Source organism: Cibotium barometz, chromosome 11 (genome assembly GCF_041138505.1).
Source record: "Cibotium barometz isolate CiBa-2024 chromosome 11, ASM4113850v1, whole genome shotgun sequence".
Taxonomy (NCBI): domain Eukaryota; kingdom Viridiplantae; phylum Streptophyta; class Polypodiopsida; order Cyatheales; family Cibotiaceae; genus Cibotium; species Cibotium barometz.
In genome coordinates, this window is record NC_141056.1 from 50341603 (window position 1) to 50365533 (window position 23931).

The 23931-nt window shown below is 41.3% G+C and overlaps 1 protein-coding gene across 4 annotated transcripts in view; it reads right to left on the reverse strand.

Annotated features, from left to right (window-relative positions):
• Nucleotides 1–6979, reverse strand: part of LOC147634291 (serine/threonine-protein kinase CTR1-like) — a 131533-nt gene extending 124554 nt beyond the window's left edge. For all 4 annotated transcript variants that reach the window (XM_086805426.1, XM_086805424.1, XM_086805425.1 and 1 more), the window contains exons 1-4: nt 6011–6979; nt 5487–5923; nt 4667–4968; nt 4420–4564 (exon numbers count right to left, since the gene is read on the reverse strand). In XM_086805426.1, the coding sequence (XP_086661552.1) occupies nt 4420–4564; nt 4667–4968; nt 5487–5923; nt 6011–6419 (1293 nt within the window). In that variant the 5' untranslated portion in view covers nt 6420–6979. The remainder of the gene's footprint in view (nt 1–4419; nt 4565–4666; nt 4969–5486; nt 5924–6010) is intronic.
• Nucleotides 6980–23931: the final 16952 nt, after the last annotated feature.

A 23931-nucleotide genomic window follows, 5' to 3' on the forward strand; every position in this document is an offset into this window, starting at 1 on the left:
CTGATGTGTTGTGCAGTGGCAAAGAGTGGGCTGCTATCCCAAAGAGTGAACTGAAGATAAAACGCCGATGTGCTGAAGTGTAGCAGAGAGGGCTGCTGTCCCATGAGCTGATGTAAAACAATGGTATGCTCTATGTAGCAAAGAGGGCTCCTATCCCATGAACTGATATGAAACGATGGTATGCTCTATGTAGCAAAGAGGGCTGCTATCCCATGAGATGATGTGAAACGCTGATGCGCTGGAGCTGACAGCCGATGATGATGAAGCAGATGATATGCAAGCGCCGGCAGCAGCTGCAGGCGGCCAATAATCACGTGGTACCTCATATGGTTAATGGAGTGGTACAACTGCTGAACGGTGAAGGTATGCTATATTTAGTAAGGGGGCTTCTGGTCAGCCTAGTAAAGGGGCAGTCGGCCAGCAGCAAGACCCAAAAAACAAGAATAAAACATAATAAATCCAGTAAAATCCCCTTTTTAGGGCTGGATAAAATGCCATTTTCACACAATCATCAGTGCCATACTTGTACAAAAATTAGTACCTTTTTTAGGATTATTTGTCGTACGCCGTGACCCCATTGTGAGCCCTAGTCCCCCATTGTGAGCCCTAGTCCAGGGACATGTCAGGCACGAGCCACGTAGGTCTTTCCAAGCCTTAGGTGTCAAGAGTCTGTCACAGAGAACATTCAGGTCATGTGTCACCCTACCATAGCAAGCATATAGAAGCATCTAGAAGTTGTGTTAGCAAAGGCATTCAAGGCTCTAGGCTAGCCCTATGAGCCTTGCATGTTGGCAACCATGGGCCACCAAAAGAGGCATAAAAGTGAACTAAGTCCAGTCGGCAGCCCTATTGGAGCAATATACAGCCAATCGGCCACTGTTAAGAGCATAGTCACAGGGGACGGAGGGGACGGACACTTGGAACGGAGGGACACCGTCTCGGGAACACTGTGGGACGGGGACGGACCCAGCTGGGCGTCCCTCACAAGGGACGGCGTTCCGGGGACGGATCCAAGAGGGGACGGTTGTGCATGGGAACGCCTACAGGTTACTGTTTGGGCAATGGTCACATTTTTGACCTTTTTTTTTGGCCGTTTGGGAGGGGCTTTTCATGGGCCTTTAGCCTTGGCCCATAGGCCTTGAGCCTATGAGGCCTTGGGCCTTGGCCTCTCTCTTGCCTCCCTCCCTATAAGAAGACACAGACACACACTCCCTCTCACACTTCAAGCTTTAGCTTCACACACACACACACTTTTTCTCTCCCTCAAGCGACAAGCCTCAAGGGCCAAGGTCTCAAGTTTCAAGCTCACACAAGCAAGCTATAGCCTCTCAAGACACACACTCTCCCTCACACACACTCTCTCTCAAGCTTCACACACACACACACACACACACCCACCCATCCTCACACTCAAGTTCTCCCTCAACTCTCAAGGCTCAAGCCTCTCTCTCTCTCTCTCTCTCTCTCTCTCTCTCTCTCAAGCTATCAAGTGACAAGGAGGCATCCATCATCCATGGCATCCTCCTCGTGGCAGTGGCTCTTCAAGTTCCAACTACCCGTAGAAGGACGACGGGATGGACATGTGTCATGGTGGGATGAGGTCAATCACACCCCATCCCCTCATGGAGGTGGTGCACAGCCATGGACATGCAAGCTTTGCCCGTATAGGTGAGTGGGTGGTACTGACAAAGTAATTTTTAAGTGCCGTTCCTACCCCCGTCCCCGTTCCCCACATATGGCCGTCCCCCGTCCCGTCCCGTCCCTGTCCCCCATCCCTTGTGACTATGGTTAAGAGCAATCGTCCAGCAGCCAAGACAAGCAGCAAATTGTCATATATAAGAAGCCCCTCACAGCCCATTACCTAAATCATTCCTTCCTTCAAGATTTAGCAAATAAACCAGTGCAGAAGTATGTGTGCTTGGACTTGGGCATACATCATCTCAGCCAAGCACTTCATTGTGCTACAGTCCAAGGCAGTCCGAAGTTCTCTTCGGCATTCAGCCTTCATTCTTGCATCTCCCTCAATGTGCGTAAGGCTTTCCGAAGTGGCTTCACAGTTGTCTTCAACCCGTTTGATGGTTCAGCAGACATTTGGTCTACATCATGCTTGAATTTGGCAATCCTCAGTCAACTGTCTTCAGTAAGTTTTCTGCATTGTAAAGAAATTCTCCAAAGCAATAAAGCAAATACTCCTCCTTGCAGGAGGGGGCCCTTAAGTGGGTAGATTGGGACCCAATCTGGTGGCCCGTACATTCTCTCTCTCTTCAGCTCTATCTCCTGTAAATAAAGATTGAAGTGGATTGCTTCATGCTCACTAACATAAAGGTATAAAGAAGGTCTTGCTGTGAGTTACTTCACAGTCATACCAGTTGCATGTTATACTAGTAGGTAGGAAAGCCAGACAACCAGCTAATGTTCAACAAAAGGGTCTCCATCGTTTTTGCTAGGGAGGGGCCCAGAAGCTAAATGAAAGAGAAAACGGGATGTTTCCCTGTTGTACGATCATCTCCTCTCCATCGTTTTAGCTTGAAGAAGCTCCATACATCCCTTGTACCCCTAGAGGACCCTATTGCTGCTTTTTTTGGTTCAAGCGTACCTATATGCTGTCCAATGGTATATGGGCAGATTTAACGCAGGTTTCAACCCTTGTTCAATAACCAAAGGGAATTGGAGAACTGCACACAATCTCTTGAAGGGACATTTGGAAGGACTTCATCGACTTACACGGCCGACTTAGGTTAGTTGCAGGGGAAACTGTCTACAAATAGGACCGCTCTCTCTGTATTCTACATAGCTTCGACAAGCCTTTCTGTAGCAGCCGAGAGAGAAGATCAAGTTAGAGAAAGCAGCAGATGCAGCCTGAACAGCAGCAACTAAAGCAAATCAGTCCTTGGGTTGCCTTCTTGCTCTAATTGGCAAGGAAGTTCAGCTTTCAGCAGATTCACTGCGAATATTTATCTTTGTTCATTCCAGTAACATACAGTAATCTAGGTTGAGAGAATCAAATCTTCCGCAGTCATTCTCTTTCCTCTCTTTCTAATCTCTGTATATTTCAGTTTGTACTTAAAGATGTTTTGAAGAAATCATGCTTCCGCTAATGCTATATTTTGACATATATGCCTCTGCTGCTGTGACCTGCTGTTGCTAGCCCTTGGCAGCCTCAAAAATGCCCACACATGAAAGACGAAAGTGTGGCTGATGCTGTTGGAGATCTGAGCTGAAAGTTGGCTGCTCCTGTGCGTATCCTGCCGCTGCTCTTATGGTCATTGGGTTCCCTTAGGATGATCCAACCCTTTCTTTCCAAAAGGGTAAAATAACGTGCAGCACAAAGCACGTGTTCTGGTCTAGTGTCAATGCACGTGCCAGGTAATGGGTCGAAGGGAAGAGGTAATGCATATGACACACTTATTGTAACTTCTTGACAGGAGTTCACACATAGTTGACTTAAAAAGGAGGGTCTGTTGATCAAAAGCCTCTTTTCTCGTTCGGAAAGCTAGTTGGTGATTGTGATCAGATGGCCCCTTCTTTGACAATGCAAAAGAATTTACTACAAAATGTCAGGTGAGTTGTTACTGAACTGGACCAGTGGTCGTCTCTTGAAAAGGATTGGATTGTGAGACACATCTACAGAACAGTACTCTAAACAGATGAGCAAAAGAACACCTAGAAGAATGAACGTCAAACAAAAAAATTACACAATGTTTGCATACCCAAATAGTAAAAGATGACGACGCCCCCAACAGAGGCAGCACACCCACATAGAGAGGGCCAAGCTACAGATTGAGATATCGGCTAGACAAACAGTAAGAACTTAAGCAATAACATGTAAATACAACCTGTGGCCATTGTTCTTCTACACGTTGGAGAAGTAGGTTGGCCTGCCCCCAATGTCTTGGTAAAGGTTCAAGAAAAGCCTAGGATAAATGGGTTGACCTGGTTGCATTTTAACCACAGCACTTTGCCTGTTGGACCTAGAGTTGAATGCTCAACCTCCATAAATCACATGCCCACCGTTTTCATTTTCCCGTCCCATTCCTAGCAGATGTGAAGGCAAGATAACTGGCTGCAAGTATCTCTCATTAAGAGAGGGGAATTGACACTTCAACAAAAAAACCTAACTAAGCTGAAGTGGCATTGGGTGCTTGACATTTTTTGCAATTTCATAAAGTTTAACTTTGGGGAGGTACCCTTTTTGATTGCATGTGAAGGCATCAGAATTTCAACTTGAACAGCATATAGTTGTAAAGGCAACCATAATGTTGGGCAGATAAAACTTAAGAGCAAGATTATCAACTGTTGGCTCTCCACATCGCAGAGGGCAATTCTTAAAGAAAACAAGCTTCAGTCACACAACTCATGGGTCCATAAAACCACATTACAAACCGCCTTTGTGTGTTCAAAAACAAAACAAGTAATCACCTTGAAAAGCATAGCCCGATGTCTGCAAACACCCACAGAAACACTGCCGATTGGAAACGCTACACAATTAAGGCACTCTTTTAGCGCCATACTGCTTGCTTTCCATCTGGACATGAGTTCTCCCAGTTCAGTAGCAGCTGCACCCCTTGTAGACATAATAGGAGTCCCATAAAAGTCAAACGACATAACCAAGTACCTACATAAAATAGATACTTCAAAAAAACAGGAAGCCGCTCCTGAAACTCACCCCATGCTCTCAGAAACAAGCGTTCCTAGAAGTTCTGCCAGCTCCCTTGAGTCTGCAGCTGTAAGAGCAAAGTTGAAAGCCTGATTCTCCAAGTCACACAAATGAGCATCGCCATGCTTGTCAATCATAATAACTTCCATTGAAGTATCTGCTGGGTTCACTGCCCTCAACAGATCTAATGTTGGCAAGCGACCACCATCTTCATCAGGATGACTGCAAAGTGCCCACACGTAGGGATTCATCCCCCAAATGTGATAAAAGCCATCACGTATTCGGTCAGCATAACCAAGACTACCATTGACCTATAGCCAGGTTTGCCATGAAACAAGTCAAAAGATGCCAGTCTGAAGAAACAATTACCAACTACAGTGGCTTGCAAAAAAGATCTTGAGACCACGAGTCTTACAAGAAATACAAGGGATTATATAGATCCGCAGCCCACGTTTTCGCACTATCCGCATGCATAGAGTCGGTACATAAGAAGCTAGAACCATCAAGCACAATCAAGCATACTAACACTATATATAGTATGTAAGAGTTGTAAACATCCAAAACCATCCGCCTAAGTTCTCATACATGTGTAAAATGCAAACGAGCTACATCCATCCTACAATATCAATCACATTGCTAGGAAGTGTGCATTAAAAAGTATGAGCTGTATGCACCCCAGGGCCTACACCATCAGCCTTACTGTTCACCAATCACATTGCTAGTAAGTGTGCATTAAAAAGTATGAGCTGTATGCACCCTAGGGCCTACACCATCAGCCATACTGTTCAATGCATACGTGAAGAATGATTTTATTTCTTCTTGTGCTTACCCAGAAGCGTAGGGATGTTGCCTGCACTGAACTACTTTCTGCAGACAACAAACTTGACTGTTTTTCTGTGTTATAACATGGCAGCAGGATATGCTCTTCTGTGATCTCTGCCTCTGCTACAAGACGAAGTGCAAGTGTCAGCTGCAGATTGTAGCTTTGCTCAGTTAGCTGAGCCCAGCTTTGTTGGGAAGAGCTACTTGATTGCCTGATCCCTTTGCCTCCCTCTTGACCCTCGGAGTATGTTCCAAAGAGAGCTGAGTCACTTGCGCTGATCGAAACTGTCGGTGAGAGACTTGACAAAGGGACATCACTGGACAAAAGACTGTCTGTGAAGCTGCTGCCACTAGACTGCCGCTGCAGGAGGGAGCAAGAAGCTGGCATGCTGCCATCCCTGACCCGGATATTATGGTCAAAAGACTGGTTTTTTATATACTCTCCTGCAACACACACACGGAAGCTGTCAGAATGGCACCATTCTCACTGTATGAAGCGAATTAATTTTTTTTGTTTATCGTGGTACTTGCCTGCTGCAAACACTGGAAGGCGATCTGATAGCCCTAGCCCTGGCCCTGCTAGGGTTCTTTCGCCAGCAATAGAAAATGCAAACCTGTCTGCAGCAACACAGGAGCTCCACTCAAAATGGCTGTTGCGTGCCTTGCAATACTGAGCACCAAAGATACTTTCCGAGACCAAGGGATGGTTTCTGTCCAGTTCAAGCCCTTTGACTATGCTGGAAACCCTAGAATTTGCCGACGGAATTCTCTCCAGGCGAGAACTTCTGTCACAAATGTAGGAGCCTTTGAGATTTCCCGACGATGAAACCCTCTCTAACGCCGGCTTGCTCTCTGCCGGAACCTCAACGTACGTTTCCGACGAGGGCGTGTCCTTTTCCTGGCTGCTCAGCGCCGTGTAATCGGACCTGCGGGAGCGCATGGCAGCAAGTCTGCTCTCCTGACAACCCTGCGATGGCTTTCTCCGCTTTGAGCTCGCAAGGAGGGTTGCTCATGGCGCGCTGTCGGAGGAAATCGCCGGATCTTTCAACGGCAGAAAAACATACGGCGGCCACAGTCGGACGGAATGAAAATGTAAAAGACTTTGCTAAAACGGAAGCTTGGAACGGACGAAAATGGCGAGCGATCTGACGAAGAAGAAACCCTAGCTATGGCACCCAAGCTTTTTCCTTCTTTCGGCATGTATTTGACGCTCCAGGACTGTGTTGGATATGGCGGAAAGCACATACGATTCTGTACTCAGAAACCCTCCCTATAGCGCCCTGGCTTTCCTTCTTTGATCAGCAGGTTCGTTGGATTGTGCTGGTGAAGTTCGAGGCCGCTCTGGCGATGACGGAAAACACAGACAGTACTATACTGTAAGATGCTTTTTTTTGTTGTTTTCTGAGTGACAGAGATGAAGACTTCACATAGGCGGTCATGTCTTTCTCTTCACACGTAGCAAAATCTCTTTGGCTGCTGACTCGCTTTATTAAAATTCTCAAAACAGCGTACCAATTTTTGTATCTTAGGCCCATTGCCTGCCCATGCTGATGTGGTGGGGGTATCCACCGCCCATAATAATGGGCAGGCAATCTCCCACGCCGAGGGCGGTGGGGTATGTGTAACGGGCCTTAGGGTCTTATATAATATATCTACACTCAAAGTTCTACACCTCCGTGGTCGCCGCTCGGCGCGGTGCCATGCTGTGCCGTCAGATCAGGGCCCTAAGGTGTGGGCATGCAATCTAAACTAAAGTTATGAGAGATGGCTTTACACACTTGGACTCTTGAGTGCACCCCTCAGTTCATAACTATCGTGCAATCATCGTTGTTGCCCTCTGATCCTTTTTCCTCTGCTTATGCACGTAAGAGAGAGAGAGTGTGTGTGTATGAGATGCCCTCAACAATCATCGTTGTTTCCCTCTTTGCCCAAGCTCCATCCTTCTTCCTCTACCTATGCACATACGCGCGCGCGAGAGAGAGAGAGAGAGAGACTGTGTGTGTGTGATGCCCTCAACAATCATCATTATTGCCCTCTTTGCCCAAGCTCCATCACTAGTTTTGCTATTGTTGCAGCTATTTTAGCTATGCACATACAAGAGAGAGAGAGATGTGTGGCGACTTTAGAGAGGAAGAGTGCATAGAACCCCCCCCCCTTTTTAAATAGAGACCGAACCTCCTTCTCCATGATTGTGCAACACAATTCATGCCTTCTTCCTTAGTGTGAGCGTCCTATCTTCAACATCATCTGCAGCTTGCAACATACCTCCACCCCTGGCCATGAGCCAGAGAGAGCGAGAGAGAGAGAGAGAGAGAGAGAGAGAGATCCCCCCTCCTACATGCAATGAGGAGATAGCACATAGAGAAAGGCAAAGCCTTGAAAAAAAAAGGTCATGTCATCATATCAATTTTAATCAAATGATGTTGACTCTAATGAATAAACAAGAGCTTTAAGGAAGACTCATTACTCATCCAAAGTCCATTAGAATGTAGAGATTTTAACAACTATACAAAGGTGAAGATGAGTGTACTGTGTAGTATAGTGCGCCTAGTCCTTCAATTTACAATCTTTGACCTCATTCCTTTTATGGCTAAGCAATTAATACCTCAATTTAACATGGCCTAGTCACATCTTAGGACATACCCTAGTTCCATCTCACAAGTGGATATTACCACAATTTGACAATTACAGTGGAATTCCACATAGTAATAAGTGGGTTCCCGCCAAACATTCTTGAGTCACCCGTTTGGGTGTTAGAAGTCACATTTTGCCAATGTGACCTTCCAAATGACCTTAATTCGACGTCTTTAACTTTATTGATTATTGCTACTAATGCAGTGTGCAGTGCCCACCCATTACTTAATTGAGACTTTGGTGATTGAATTATCTTTCTAAATTTATGAACTTGTCCAAAACCTTTTCCATTTTAGTGCTTCGTGCTTTGTGACATTCTTGCATTAGCTATACCACCATCACCAACCTACTTCCTTTAATTGTAGCCAATGCCCATCTCCTCATTCAACCGTAGTTATACCACCATCACCAACCTGGTAACTTTAACCATAGCTAGTGCCCATCTTCTCATTCAATTATTGCTTTATTCATGAAAGTGATCCATTAGTGACATCCACTAGTGCCCATGGACCATAGCCTTGGTTGTTGGATACCATTTGTTGCTCATCCCAAATGAGTTGCATTAAGTCAACTTTCTTTTACCTTTGACTAGCGGTGATCGCAAATAACAACTTGCCACACATTTGGGTACCTTTGACTAGCGGTGATTGCAATAACAATTTGCCCCATATATGGGTACAGATTATGAATTGTTAATGCAACTTGTCAACCTTTCTTTTACCTTTGAACTAGTAGTGATTGCAAATAATAACTTGCCACGTGTATGGGTATGGATTGATTGAAGGGTACTTGGGAAGAATTGGTACGTGGCATACCAATTCATGGAATGGTACATGTACTTAAAGAAAATGAGTACGTAACCTAGAATGAGTACACCTTTTAATCAGTGCATGTTCTTGAAGAAAATGATTACGCAACCTAGAATGAGTACACCTTTTAATTGGTGCATAAATTAAAAGATCTCTACCTTAAGGAACTTTAGTAGTCCATTGGCACATAGACATTACAATTTTTTATAGATACATGTTTTTAATGAGTGTATAATGTAATTAAAAATGTGATTAAAATCAATACATTTATGTTAATTAATGCATACGTGTCTAAAGGTCTGTGTTTGAAAACAGTACGAGTCTAGTTTGTTACATCCCTTTTTTATTTTTACCTTAGATTTTTCATCCCTTTGTTCGTGACAGTGCTAGAAAAAAACAATCCTTTAGTGTATTTTGCATAGGTTGAAATTCAAAAAAAAAACGATTGAATTTACTCTTGTCTTTACAAAAGCCGATAAAATTTATAGGGTTTTAGTCATAAAAGCTGGTAAATAATGACATTTTGAATAGGGGAAACCAATTGACTCCAAATTGTCTTTTCTCACCGGTTGGGAAAAAGTTTTTCTCTAGCACTGGTTCGTGAATGGATATTCACTCTCTTGCATGAGTGTAGGATCACTTTTATGAATTTAGTTATGCTCATGAATGCGATTTTGGTTCCCGTCTATAAACTTAGAATTAAGTGTAGGATCACTTTTCTGAATGCAAGATTGTTTGCACTTGCGTTTTGGTACAGTTTATGTGTGTGCTTGTGCTTATGAATGTGGAATTGCTTCACATTTGTGCGTGTAGAATTGCTTCACTTTTGTGCGTGTAGAATTGCGCTTATGAATGTAGAATCACATTTGTGAATGCAGACTTTGTTTCCATTCATGAATGAGTTATCCTTTTTAGCGAATGAGTTATCCTTTTTAGCGATTGTTATATTACAATTACAATTTACTTATGAACTTTTACGATAGTTTAACACTACTAGAGGTTTGGATGAACCTTTGATTCATAATTATATATCAAATTTAAATGTGCATGTGATTTATTAGCTTTTACAATTATAAAAGTTACTAAAACAGTGTTTTTAATAGGTTATGGTCTTATTAAACTCTCAATAAATTACCCCTCTTGTTGGCTACAAGAGGGGGGTGCACAAGAGAGGATTCTTGTTGGTTGTAAGTTTGAAAGGGAAGGAGAAGAGAGATGTGGAGTGTGTTGAACCCCAAGTAAAGTGGAGAGGGAAGGACAAAAAGAGAGACTTAAAGTGTGTTGAATTGTAATTATAGTGATGGGCCTAAGGACTATTAATATTGATCCTTGTAGGTGTGTTAGCATTAGGCTAGCTAAGAAACAAGGGATCATTCCTTTGTTTTTTTAAATTCAACATTAAACCTAATATCTTTACCAAATTGTGATGTATATTATAATATTAGTGTTAGGATTAATGTTAACATATAGATTTTTTCATAACTATAGTACCAAAGCTATAAATGTACGAGAGTGTGCATGTACGAGAGTGTGTGCACGCGCATAATGTGAAAACTTGACAACCCCATGAATAGACAAAGTTATACATGTACGAGAGTGTGTGCATGGGCGCACGCGCGGCATGCAAAAACATGCAATCACCAAATCAATCACAACTGACTATAAAGGCTAATCAAACACGCCTTTTAACAACTTAGAAAAAGTAGAAGAAGGATAAGGTGTCCATGTTGATAGACCAGGGAACCACCATAGACCTTTAAAACAAAGGCAAGTGAGTATACCTACGACCATCCAATAAAAAAATTTAAGTTAATATTCAAACATTGTTTATTAAGAAGGCAAGCGTCACCACCCCTATCCACATGTTATAGATGTTATGACCTTAAAAGATCTAAGGTTTAACCCCTATCATCTTAGCATGAAATCTATTATGTACGTGTCTATAAAGCTTATGGATCTTGGTAATCACCGAAAAAATAGTCAAGCTTTTTAAAGCCACTCATAAATGGACTAAAAATTGGAATATTGAGAGAGAGAGAGAGAGAGAGAGAGAGAGAGAGAGAGAGAGAGAGAGAGAGAGAGAGAGAGAGAGAGAGAGAGAGAGAGTTTACCTACATCCTACTTCAAAAGTGTCCCAAAATTTATAAAGAAAAAGAGGGAGAAAGAAAAGAGGACTTGGAGATAGAGACACGTTAAAACAAATTGTTGAGAAGAGAAAAATAAATTTGATAAGAAGAGAAGAAAAATAAAGGAAAAAGAAATAATATTTTGAAAATTCAAACAAATGAAGTGGTTGATACAAGCTACTTGTATTGAAAAGTTTAGAATCTCTCAAAATTAATGATAGTGAAGGAAAATAGGAATAAAGAAGAGAGAACAACTTGAGAGATTTGATAAGCTATGTATTCTATACTTGTATAGTGATAGAGTAAAGACATAGAAAAAAGACACGAGAGAGAGATAATTTGATGGGAAAAAAAGAGTAATACATAAATAAAAAAGAGAGTTATCCTACATTACAAATCATACCAACTTCAATATAATGTAGTTATATATACTCCATGCAGTAAGATTGGCACGATTAGGTCACACTTCCTTGCCATATAAGCTCGTGTATATAATCCTTTCATATTAAAAAGTTATTGTGAGGAGATTAAATCATTGATGGGGCTACTATTGCTTATTTAACCATTGTGGAGGATAGGATATTGCCAAAGGGAGGTGGTGTGTCTCCTTGACAGTAATAATGGTCAAGGTGCATGTAGCACTGGTCATGGTCATATGTAGCTACAGCACGTGGTCGAGTCCCAATCATCAAATCATGTTGTTCTTGGATAGCCTTGCCAGTATTGTGATAGGGTGGTAATTGTTGGGAAAAATCAAGTGACACCCATCTTGGGGGGGGGGCATTTAAATGTCCATGGTGTAAAGCCCAAGCCTTAGAAATAAAAGCCTTGTAATAATGAGTGCACCTTAGAGTAAATCCAAGCAATTTAAAAGCCTTGTAATAATGAGCCTAAAAGAGTGCACCAGGCACCTTAGAGTAAATCCAAGCAATGTAAAGGCCTAAATCCAAGCAATGTAAAGGCCTAAATCCAAGCAATGTAAAGGCCTAAAGCCAATAAGAGATCCAAGCCTATGCAAAGTGGACATGCGCCTTTAATACTGTAGCCAATAAGAGGTGAAGTAATCCAAGCCTATGCAAGTAATCCAAGCCTATGCGAGTAATCCATGCTGATGTTGACTTGGAGCACATGGAGAGGGCACCTAGATCCATAAATAAAGGGGAGAAAATGGAAAGGACACCTAGATCCACAAATCAAGGGGAGCACTTTTAGCACCTAGTCACTCACCTAATCATGATTAGCATTGATCTAATCCTTGTAACCACGAGCCTATTTAAGACGCATGAATCTAATGCAAAATAGTGTGTGCCTATAAATTTGGATATGTCACATGATCAAGATTTCTCTACTCACCTAAACTATATGAAGAGCTGAAGCAAACAACTTGCATCGATTGGAGCACCCATTTATAAGGAGGATTCCCTCCATTGTTTTTCTATTCAAGAATGTACCTAATGAGTTATATGGGGACCTTGGTTTCCACTTTCAAAAATCTCCCTAACCCAACCTTTGAATGTTTTGTTGCTTCTTCCCTCTTGGAAGAGGAAATGAGGAACCAGGAAAAGACAACACATGTACCAAATTAAGCCTACTTCAGCAAACAGATGGTTCCTACCTACAAGGGGCCATCATCAAAAGCGAAGGGTAAAATTAAGTGCAACTATTTGGGCAGTAGGACTAATCACTTGGAGAAAGATTGCTACTTCAAGAAGAAAGCACAAACTCAAGCCAACTTTGTAGATGAAGAAGAGAAAGGTGTGGGGTGTTCTTGCTAATGCCTTCATTAGCTTTTCATATGCACATCATCGGCATTCGCCTATCGATTTGAAGATAATCAATATCATGTACAAAGTTCTAGGATATATAGAATACAAGAAGACGATTCTTCTCTATAATATTCTACATATTTATGCACCATGTTGTAGTTGGTGGGGTGGTGGCAATTGTAAGTTCATGTAAATCTTATTCTCATATATGAAAATGCCATCCTTGGGAATAATGTTTTCAAGGATAACTCCATGTTTAACCCATAGTTGGCATTTGAAGGGGTTCAAATGTGATGCGGTAAACTTTGCATCTCTTGAGTGATAACAGATAGGCTTACAGCCTATCATACCATACTTGGACAACATGTCCAATCCATACTCTCTACAGTAATCCAATACCATGTGGTGACCTAATCACCTCAATGCCCAAGAAATATCTGAGCTCCCCCAGATCCTTCATCTTAAACTTCTATCTAAGCAAGATCTTTACATCAAAGATCTCTGCATCATGGTCCCCCGTAATGATCAAGTCATCTACATAGATGACAACAAGCACAACCCCTCTATCACTGTGTCTCACATACAGCGAGAAATCTGCATTGGCTACATGAAAGCCAATAGTGACAAGATATTCAGAAATCTTGTCAGACCATGCTCTTGGTGCTTGTTTTAAGCCATACAAGGCTTTCTTCAACCTGCAAACATGCTCAGGGTGACTCACATCCTCATAACCAGGTGGCTGCAACATATACACCTCTTCCTGCAAATCCCCATGCAAGAATGCATTCTTTACATCCATCTGATGTAAAGACCATTGCTTTGATGCAACCACTGCTATTACAACTCTCATTGTTGCCATCTTGGCAACATCTTGGCCATCTTGGCAACTGGGCTGAAAGTTTCCTCATAATCAATGCCATATGTCTGCACATATCCTTTGGCTACCAATCTAGCCTTGTACTTGCTTATGCTTCCATCACTGTTATGTTTTACTTTGTACACCTACTTGCATCCAATGGCTTTCTTGCCTTCAGGCAATTGCACTAAATCCCAAGTCTCATTTCCATATAGTGCATCCATCTCCTCATCCATAGCTTTCTCCCAACACACAGTTCCAATAGCCTCATCAATGCATGTGGGCTTTACAACCTGCACAACTTTTGCCATGTATGCATATTGATGTGCCACATAACCATCATAGGTAAACCTCTGCACATGATTCTTCACTCTCCTAGATCTTCGCAGCTTTGCATTCATGGCTTCCATAGCCTTCTTTACACCAGGTGTTCTCATAACTGGTATCCCAAACTCCTCATCATCAAGACTCATCTATGAGCCACTAGACTCTCCATCAACATGAGAATGCCTTGCAGAAATGTCAGGCATACTAAGGGGCTCAACCACTTTCTCTTTGCCTTTAGGTGATATACTAATCACATTTGCAGGACTGGTATTATGATGTAGCCTACCACTCCATGGTCTATCAACTGAAGCAGTAGATGAGGACTCTCCTGGTCCACTCAAAGACTATGATTGCTGACTTGCATTTTGTGTAACCACATTTCCACTCACATCAGCCCCAACAGCTTCTTTTCCAGCAGCATACCAGCTGCTCATCTCATAAAAAACAACATCTTTGCTTACCCTTAACTCACGTGTAGCAGGGTTATAACACCTGTATCCCTTTTGCTTAAGGGAATATCTAATAAACACACATTTTTCAGCTTTTGGATCCAGCTTAGTTCTCAGCTCATCTGGCACATGCACATATGCAATGCATCCAAAGACTTTCAGATGAGACAAAACAGGTTTTCTGCCCCAGTAAACCTTTCCTCTGGAGTTACATCATGTATGGCTGCAGTCGGAGTTCTGTTCATGATGTAAACTGCTGTAGAAACAGCCTCAGTCCAATAGCTATGTGGCATATTCTTCTCTTCCATCAATGCTCGCGCAATCTCAGCAATGTGCATGTTTTTTCGCTCAGCAACTCCATTTTGCTGCGGAGTGTATCTGCATGTAAACTTTCTCCGAATACCATTCTTCTTAAAAAATTCAGAGAACTCATTGGAGAAGTACTCTCCCCCTCCATCTAACCTTACGCACTTTACATATTTCCCTGTTTGCTTTTCAACCATAACTCTGAAATTCTGAAAATGAGTGAACACCTCACCCTTCTCCTTCATGAAGTATACCCACACTTTCCTTGTGTGGTCATCAATAAATGTCACATAATACCTGCAGCCTCCCATAGACATGGTCTTCGTAGGACCCCATACATCTGAATGCACAACATCTAGTGCATTTCTGCTCACATTTCTGTTACGTGGAAATACATGCTTTGTTTGCTTTCCAAATTGGCATGCTTCACATATTTTCTGCATACCTTCAACTTTAAACTTTGGCAGTTCTGTCACAATTCCTTTAGTTTGCATAGACTTCATTCTCTGCACATTCACATGTCCAATTCTTTTATGCCAAATGTCTGTGTCTGCAACAAACCATTTGCAAACATCGCAGCACTCACTTCAGGCATGTTTACATTCAATGTAAACATTTTTCCCACTCTGTTGCCTTTTGCAACCAGCCTGCACTTGTCTTTAAAGTCTTCAACATAACAACCATCAGGGTTAAACTGAACCTACAAACCCTGCTCAATCATTTGGCTAACTGAAACTAGATTCTTTATTATGTTCGAAACATGAAGTACATTTGCAAGGTACTTCACTTGGCCATCCTACATAGATAATGGCACATCTCCAACATGGGCAATTGGATGAGCAGTGTCATCCCCTGTTTCCACAAAACCTGGTCTTTCAAGGTTTTTCATCTCCTTGAACCACTCCCCATGACTTGTCATGTGGTTCGAAGCACCTGAATCAACGTACCATACATCATCTTTATGTGGTGCTTCAACATTTTCAGAGGTTGCTACCTCTTACACTTTGTTGAGGGTTTTGACTGTTGCTTCAGTTGGAACCTACAACATACTATCTATTCTAAAATTGCTTGAGTTGGAACTTTGACCTAGAGCATACTATCTATTCTAAAATTAACCTTTTGTTTATATTTTAAAATTTACTTTTGTCTCTTCCTTTACCTTTTCCTTGAGATAAAGTCATAGCTTTTTCTTTGAGGTTCCCCTTCCTTGCTTAAATAGATTTCTTCTTATGTTCAAAACTTATAGCATGGATTGTAATTTCAAAAAGCTTGGTGGATACCTTTAAAGTGAAAAAAAATCAAACCATGTTAACATAATCTTCCCCAAGGCCATTCAACATAATTTGGACCAGCTCGTCATCCTTCATTGCATCAACATTGGCTAAAAATTGATTGTTGAAATCTCCTTGATCTAAGAGCATATATACAAGGGATCTTTGATGGTAATAGATAATTGCAGGTCATTCGATTTCTAAGCGTCATTAGTTAAGTTGTACTCCTTCATGTATAGATGTTATTAAGAGGACCACATGCTTCTTTAGAGTTAGTAATATTCTCTCTAAGATTACTAAGAAAAGAATCACGTTCATTAGCTTTGGTGATGTACAAGGATTTTATCCCGTGTGAATTCTTGATTAGGGCCTAGGATCCTTACATTGAACAATGTCATTATTCGAATCTTAAAAAATAACTACATGCTTTTTATAAAAGATAGTTTCCCGTTCGAGGGGCTAAGATGGCAAAGCTCCTTACAGTAGGTTGCGTGGTGAAACCCTATTAACCAATGACGTGGTTAGTAAAAAAACTTGGATTTCATACTTCATTACATTGGTGTCAAGGATTACTTAGCCTAAGTGAATAGGGTGAGGTCAACTCCGAAAACCCTAGCTATCTCAGGGAAGTCACTATATAAAAATCATATACATCGCTTGTGTTTAAGCAATATATATAAAATCCCTTATATGTGGATTCGGTAAACATAAAATGAATCCTTTTTCTTTGTAAACTTACAGCTTTTTTTCAAAATCCTTTAGATAATACCCTTATATAAATATATTTCTATAAATTTATCTAAAAAAAAAAGAAATTAAAAATTTCCTTTTGTTGAACTCTTGTGCTATTTCACATATTCTTTTAGTGAATCCCCCAAGCTAGCTAGGAGCTCCAAAACTTATGGATTAGAGTGTAGGAAGTTTTTATTATTATTGTTCTTACATTGTATGCCTTATCTTTTCGTTATGGTTATAGAGAAGAAGAGGATAGAAGAAAAATTTAACCATCCATCTCTCTCCTGTATGCTTGTCTACTCGTATGTTGTGTGTGTGTGTGTGTGTGTGTGTGTGTGTGTGTGTGTGTGTGAAGAAAGCAAGCTTGCAATCAACAAGGAGCTCAAACTCACCCTCTCCCTCGTATTCTTCTCATAGTATTAGAGGGCTCAAGAGGCAAGCAAAGGAAGTAGTACATGGGTAAGGGTGATTTCATCTCGTTCCCTTTGGTTCCCAAGCAAATCTCAATAGGTAACTACTAGTAAAAGGACAACAGTAAAAGGCATGGAGCAGGAGGGGGCATTGTCGTATCTTGGGGAGCCCTATTTGGTGAAGGAGCATAGTCACAGCAATACACAGTCATAGCAAGAGGGGGAACTTTCATATCTTGGGGAGCCCTATTCGGTGAAGAAAGAGTGTGCCTCAAATGTAGAGCAGTAATCACATGCACTTAGTAGACCAAGAGAGTCCTAGCAGTGAGTCTATTGTGAGACCTTGGTCAGGTATGGCTACAGCTAAGTGATGGTCTTTACAACAATAGATGGATGTAAAGAATGCATTTCTACATGGTCATTTGTGAAGGAGGCACCCCGATTTTGTTTTGTGTTGAGATATCAAGCTCATCTAGTGAGGCGGTGGACACTGATAACCCACCTGGGGGATAGGCCCCACACTTACACCATTGGCATGGTTGGTGAGATCATGGGTGATATGCGGCCAGTGGGATGACAGGCTGTGTGACGACAGCCATTCTAGAGACTGGCATAGTTATAGCGCCAGCTCATTTAGTTGGGTTCACACTATAGAGAACCCTAGTATGTATTTGGTTGAGTACCTTTCATATTGTGTGTACTCTTACCTTTGTATATGGTGTGTTGATGAGTGTTGTGTGAAGAAGAAGAAGATTTTCAGCCTCTTACTTTGTGTGTTCTCTTTTAGGGTTTTGTGAGTGTGTGTGTGCTTGTAAGAGCTCAAGCTCTCTTCTCCCCTGCATCTTTTCATGGTATCAGAGCCTGGTTCATGCTAAGGGCTGAGCTACAAGCAAGAGAAGCACAGGAAGCGGTACGAGGGTAAGAGCTTCATCTACTCTTCCCTATTTGTGTTGGCGACTACACCCTTGTCGATCGGGAGCTCTACGGGAGGCACTGGCAAACGATCTATGATTGAGGAGCTTTCTTCGCAGGAGTAAAGCTATAGGGTAACTATATTGTCTTATCGCATAATATTTTCTGGGCCGAAAACGCGTTTCGGGCGTGTTACGACCTCTGTTTTTCAGAAAGCAGGCGATTTCGAGTACTGCCGGCGGGTAAGTCATCGATTCTCTGTAGAACTCTGTTTTAAGAACTGCAGGAGGACAAATTGGTTGTGCAGACATTGTGTGTGTGCTGTCAAGGAGGTCAACAGCTGCCATTGGGTGTATGTATGCACATTGAGGTCGTTGGTTGTGACATTTGAGTGTACTACAGTACCGCTACAGAAAATACAGCAGTTTGTGCATGACAAACCAGAGTGCTGTTTCTGGTAAATTTGTGTGTCTGGCAAGATGTCAAATGATGGCATAAACGAGATTGTTGCTGAGAAGCTTAATAAGAACAACTTCCATGCTTGGAGGTTCAGGCTGACAAATTTCATGATGGGAAAGGGTTACTGGAAGGACTATATAGAAGGTGAGCATGAAGAGGCACCGGAGATACCGGAGATCAATCCGACTGCTGTGCAGATGTGAAAGAGTTCAAGGATTGGAACCAAGGAGCCAGAAAAGTTATGTAGTATTGGCTCTCTATCAGTATACAGGACACCATGATTGGTCACATACAGGATGCCAAGTCCCCCAAGGAGGCATGGGACACCTTGGTAAAACTCTATGAAATGAATACTAAGGCACGAAAGATACAATTGCAGAATGAACTTCATACTATGGAGAAAAAGAGTATGTCTGTAAATGACTATGCATTGAAGATCAAGGGTATTGTGGAATCCCTTGCATCTATTGGTTCAATAGATGATGATGATAAGGTGGAAGTCTGTCTACGTGGTCTCGAGCCACAATACAAGGCATTCAAGACATCTATTCAGACTCGGAAAAACATTCCCAATTTCACAGATTTGGTGTCTATGTTGATTATAGAAGAGAAGAGCTTGGGTGAAGACCAACAGCCTTGACAAAACAAAAACAGTTCAGAGCAACAGGCCTTCTACACAAGTTCAGGAAGAGGACGAGGTAGAGGAGGCCGTGGACGCGGCCAAGGAGGTGGCCGACCAGGTAATCAGAATTATGGCCAGCAGCATCAACAACAACAGTCCCAGAATTCACAACAACAACAACAACACGCAGGTGGAAGAGGCCGATTCAGAGGCAGGGGGAGGCAAAGAGGTCGTGGTGGAAATTGGCAAAGGCAGTATAATGATACACGTGGATGCTTTTATTATGGTAAGCCTGGACATGTGGTGCAGGCAAATTGTTATAAGAAGCAGGCTGACATGCAAAATGGAAAATTGAAGCAAAACAACTATGCATCCTCGAGCAGAAACAATGAGGATAATGAAAGGTTGTTTGTTATGCAGCATGTCGTTAATAGTGTTACAAGTCATTATCATGGCAAGTTTAGTCACATGGTCAAAAATTATAGGAATGAGAAAAGTGATCTAAGAGCAGGACAAAGGAAAAGCTTTAGGAAAAGAAACTACACAAATGATGATCAACTCAAGAATTAGGACCAAGAATATGCTTTGGTGAATACATAGGCTGTGTATAATGCTTTGGTGAATACATAGGCTGTGTATAATGCTTTGGTGAATATTGAGGCTATGTATAATGCTTTGGTGAATACTGAGGCTATGTATAATGCCTCAACTTTAGCAATTTGCATGTGAATTACCCAACAAAATGCATGCCATGTCAATAATCCTATGAGTGACTATAATATGGATCCTTGTTGGACAGATCATGGAGCCTCCTCTCTTATGATAGGTATTATAGAGCTATTTTTAGATTTAGGACCTTTTTTTAATCCAAAAGTTATCATATATACAATAACAAATGCACAAGAAACAATCTAAGGTAAAGGTTTTTGTGTAAATATATACAAGTAAGAAAGATTTTATCCATGTATGTTCCTAAGTTAAAAACAAATGTAAATTTTTTTAGGCACATGACGTAGAAGAATTATAGCATTATTTTTTATGGAAATGAAAGTTTGATACAAGATAAAGTCAAGCTTATAACCAAGTGATTTACAACATGTGTGAAAGCAAGGTAAGCTTTTCAAGCTTGTATCCAGCATTCCAAGAGTTCGTAGGGTTTTTTAAAATTCCAAGATTTACTTCAATTGAAACATCAAAAAATGGAGAATGCCTCTGGTCAAATTTTTGGGCAAAGTATGTGAAGTTTGTTATGGATGGGTAGATAAGCAGGGCCTAAATTTAACAATAATCAAGCTAGATTAAGAGGTTTATTATACCTTCTTCATTCAAAGCTTGGGGACCATCCCAAGCCCCATTTATAGGTGGTCATAGCTATTGTATCACCTTTGTGGATGATGTATTTAAAAAGTTTAAGGTCGGTTGAGAAGTAAATTGGTATATGTATAAAATTACTAAGCACTAATAAGGGAGGTGAATAAATGCAATTTATGATTTTTGCAAAAAGCATCGAATTCATAAGCAAGTGACATGGGGTGGCGAAAAGGAGACTTTGGTAGAAAGTGTAAAATAATGTATGCTAAATGTGAAGAAGCTACATCTAGCACGCCTAGCCTTGTCGCCAACCTCGTTGCCCAGTGTATCCATTGAGCAACAAACTCTTGGGTTCAAATCTTCTTTCTTGTAACAACTTTGTAAACTAATCTTGCCAACAGGTCGTACCCGGGTAGATAAAAAAGGAAGTAAGGGGAACTTTCTAGGGGTTGAGAGATATGGGATAGTGAAGAGAGTACAGAGTGATGACTGAGGTGTTACTACATTGTACTATCGGGCAAAGCCTTCACTCTAGTGATATAATGAATCGTCTGTGCAATTCTCGATTATATACTGTATAAGTCTATATGATTCCTAGTTTGTGTTACTTACTTTCCTGTCTGGACATGTCTTCTAACTGGAATCTGGATCCAAAGTCATTCCTATTTGGACGTGACTCCTATCTGGAAATAGGATCAGGAGCCACGTCAAGAATCCTGTCAGATGTAGGAACTAACATGTGCGCTGTCATGACTAACTACCTTAGCTTAGGTATATTGATGGCACAATGCACTACCATTAGCTTATTACATTGGGCACAGTTGTATTAGTCATCGCTTGTCCGGAGTTGACTAGGTGGTTTGGAACCACACAAGTGCCGGGTCTCGACTGGACACCGACACTTTTGGTGATCCTGCTGTCATGACTAACTACCTTAGCTTAGGTATATTGATGGCGCAATGCACTACCGTTAGCTTATTACATTGGGCACAGTTGTATTAGTCATCGCTTGTCCGGAGTTGACTAGGTGGTTCGGAACCACATAAGTGCTGAGTCTTGACTGGACACCAACACTTTTGGCGATCCTGCTGGGACTGGTACACCAGGTAGGGCATTAGAAAGATAGGGACCAGTTCTAGGTTAGTCCTACATAGTCAGTTAGTAGGGTAAGCCAGTCGGAAGAAGTCCAAAAGAAAGCGCACACTAACTAGTGTCAAGAATGTTCACTAGAGAGTCATAAGAATACAATGGGGAATGCATGGAGAATGAAGGGAGCTCAAACAAGGCTATGCGGTGCCACCATAGACAGCAGGGCCGAAGCTATAGAACAAGAAGCACAACTGCATCGTCCCCAACAAGACTAATAGAGAGGATTCCACGGCATCTGGAAAGACAAATTCCGGAACCACTAATGGACCATGAAGAAGATCATCAAGAGCCACCAAATAGGAGGCAAGAAGCTCAGAAAAGAGAAGAATTGGCAGCTGTGGGTAGGATGTCCCCCCCCTCAAGTACCCAAATTCAAGGGTAAGAGTGAGGAGGACGCCCACATCTTTGCCTTTGAAACCACGTTCCTAGCCACCTGAGCTCCCTTGCCACCACAAAAGACAAAATACTTTGGGATAACATTGGGCGGAAAAGCCACCAGTTGGTACGTCCAATATGGTCTGGAGCGATTCCAGACATTTGAATAATTGAAGAAGGCTTTCCTAAAAAGATTCAGGAAAGGCAAGACCATAACGGAGGTGCTGGAAAAGCTACAAAGGATGACGTAGAAAAAGAGGCCAACAGAAGACTATGCAGCTGAATTCAGAGCAATACTGGGGATATACAAATAGAACTTGCATAAACCCTAACTAGCTCTTACTCAACCATGGATGAGAAAAGGAGAAGCCATTGTTTCATTCCATTCTCCTTCACAAACTCCTCTTCCAAAATCCACACACACAATGATAAATTCACATTATACTAATGTAACACCAAATGTCTATACACTTGGCCATTGGGCATGGCCAATTATTATCCACACACTCCTACTACTAATGCACAACACACATGTGTCACACTAACACTATTTGGATAAACTTGCTATCTCGATAAACTTCACAAGGCCTTCTTGAATAAGAAACCTTACTTATTCACTAGAAAGTTTCGAAGTGTGAATGCTGGTTATAGGAGGAGTTAAAGGAATATGGAATTTTAAGATAAAGAAGATCATAGTGAGAAGAGATATGGCATTCCAAGAATAGACACATTGAATAGAGAAGGAGCTTTATATAACAGGAAAATCACTAAAGTACCATAGTAAGAATAGACATATTGAATAGAGAAGGAGCTTCATATAACAAGGAAATCATTAAAGTACCATAACAATCACTATGAGCATAGACTTTATACATCCTCACATATGTGGCAACACATGTTTTTTGCTATTTGATTTTTAAGATAAAGACCTAATTGCACCATGCTAGAAAGGGGTAAGTATGATATAAGAAGCTTCTACATGGAGGATACACCATACAAATCATACTCTCGTGCAAAGGTGCTCCAAGTTCAAGAGCTCATAACCCTTACCAAAGTGCATGAAGGAAACTCGGACTAAATAATAGCCCCTACAAGAAGAACATGATTTCGACCTTAAAAACCACATGGAACCTTGTGTATTGAGCAAGGTAATTAGTACCAGTGCGTTTACAAGTCAAAATATATTTTGATGGTACTTGAGAGGAGTAGAAAACATGCATGTTCAGCAAAGGTTTCACACATGTTGAAGTATTTTAACTTTTAAAAGACTATTTCTTCTTCCCATTTCCATATTAATCACCATCCACTCCATTATAGAATTTGGGCATAAAAAATGGTGGCCTATCTGCCAAATAGATGTAAACTTTCCTTTCCTCTATGGTGACCTCAAGGAGGAGGTATATGTGGAGTAGTCACTAAAGTTTGTAGTTGTCAATTATAAAAGTAAGATAAGAAGGTCTCAAAATGCACTCTCTGTACACTAGTAGAATAGGCCCCATGAGTATGGTAGTACTTTATTTATGCATACTTTATGAGTTTTATTCTTTTTTCTTATAGCCCTTCAGATGAAATTTTGTAAATTTTTTATGAGTAGGGCATGTATAAGGTCATTATTATCCATGTTGTCTTGACATGGTCTTACAAAGAGATGACCAACTTAGACTTACGCATTGTTGTTTTGGAACTCAAGCTCTTAATGCAACTAGGCAACATTTTCATATCTCAGTAGATGTATGCAAGGGAGATACTTCAGGTGTTTGACCATGTGAATGCAAGGTAATTAGTACCTTGATGGAGGCTACATTAAAGTTGTATATAAAGACACTTTAGACCTGATGGATAAAACCTTATCTAAGAAGACAAATTAGGGGTCTAATCTTTTGTGTAATATGACTCCATACGTCAATTATTTTGCTAGTTTTGAGGATGTTCTCT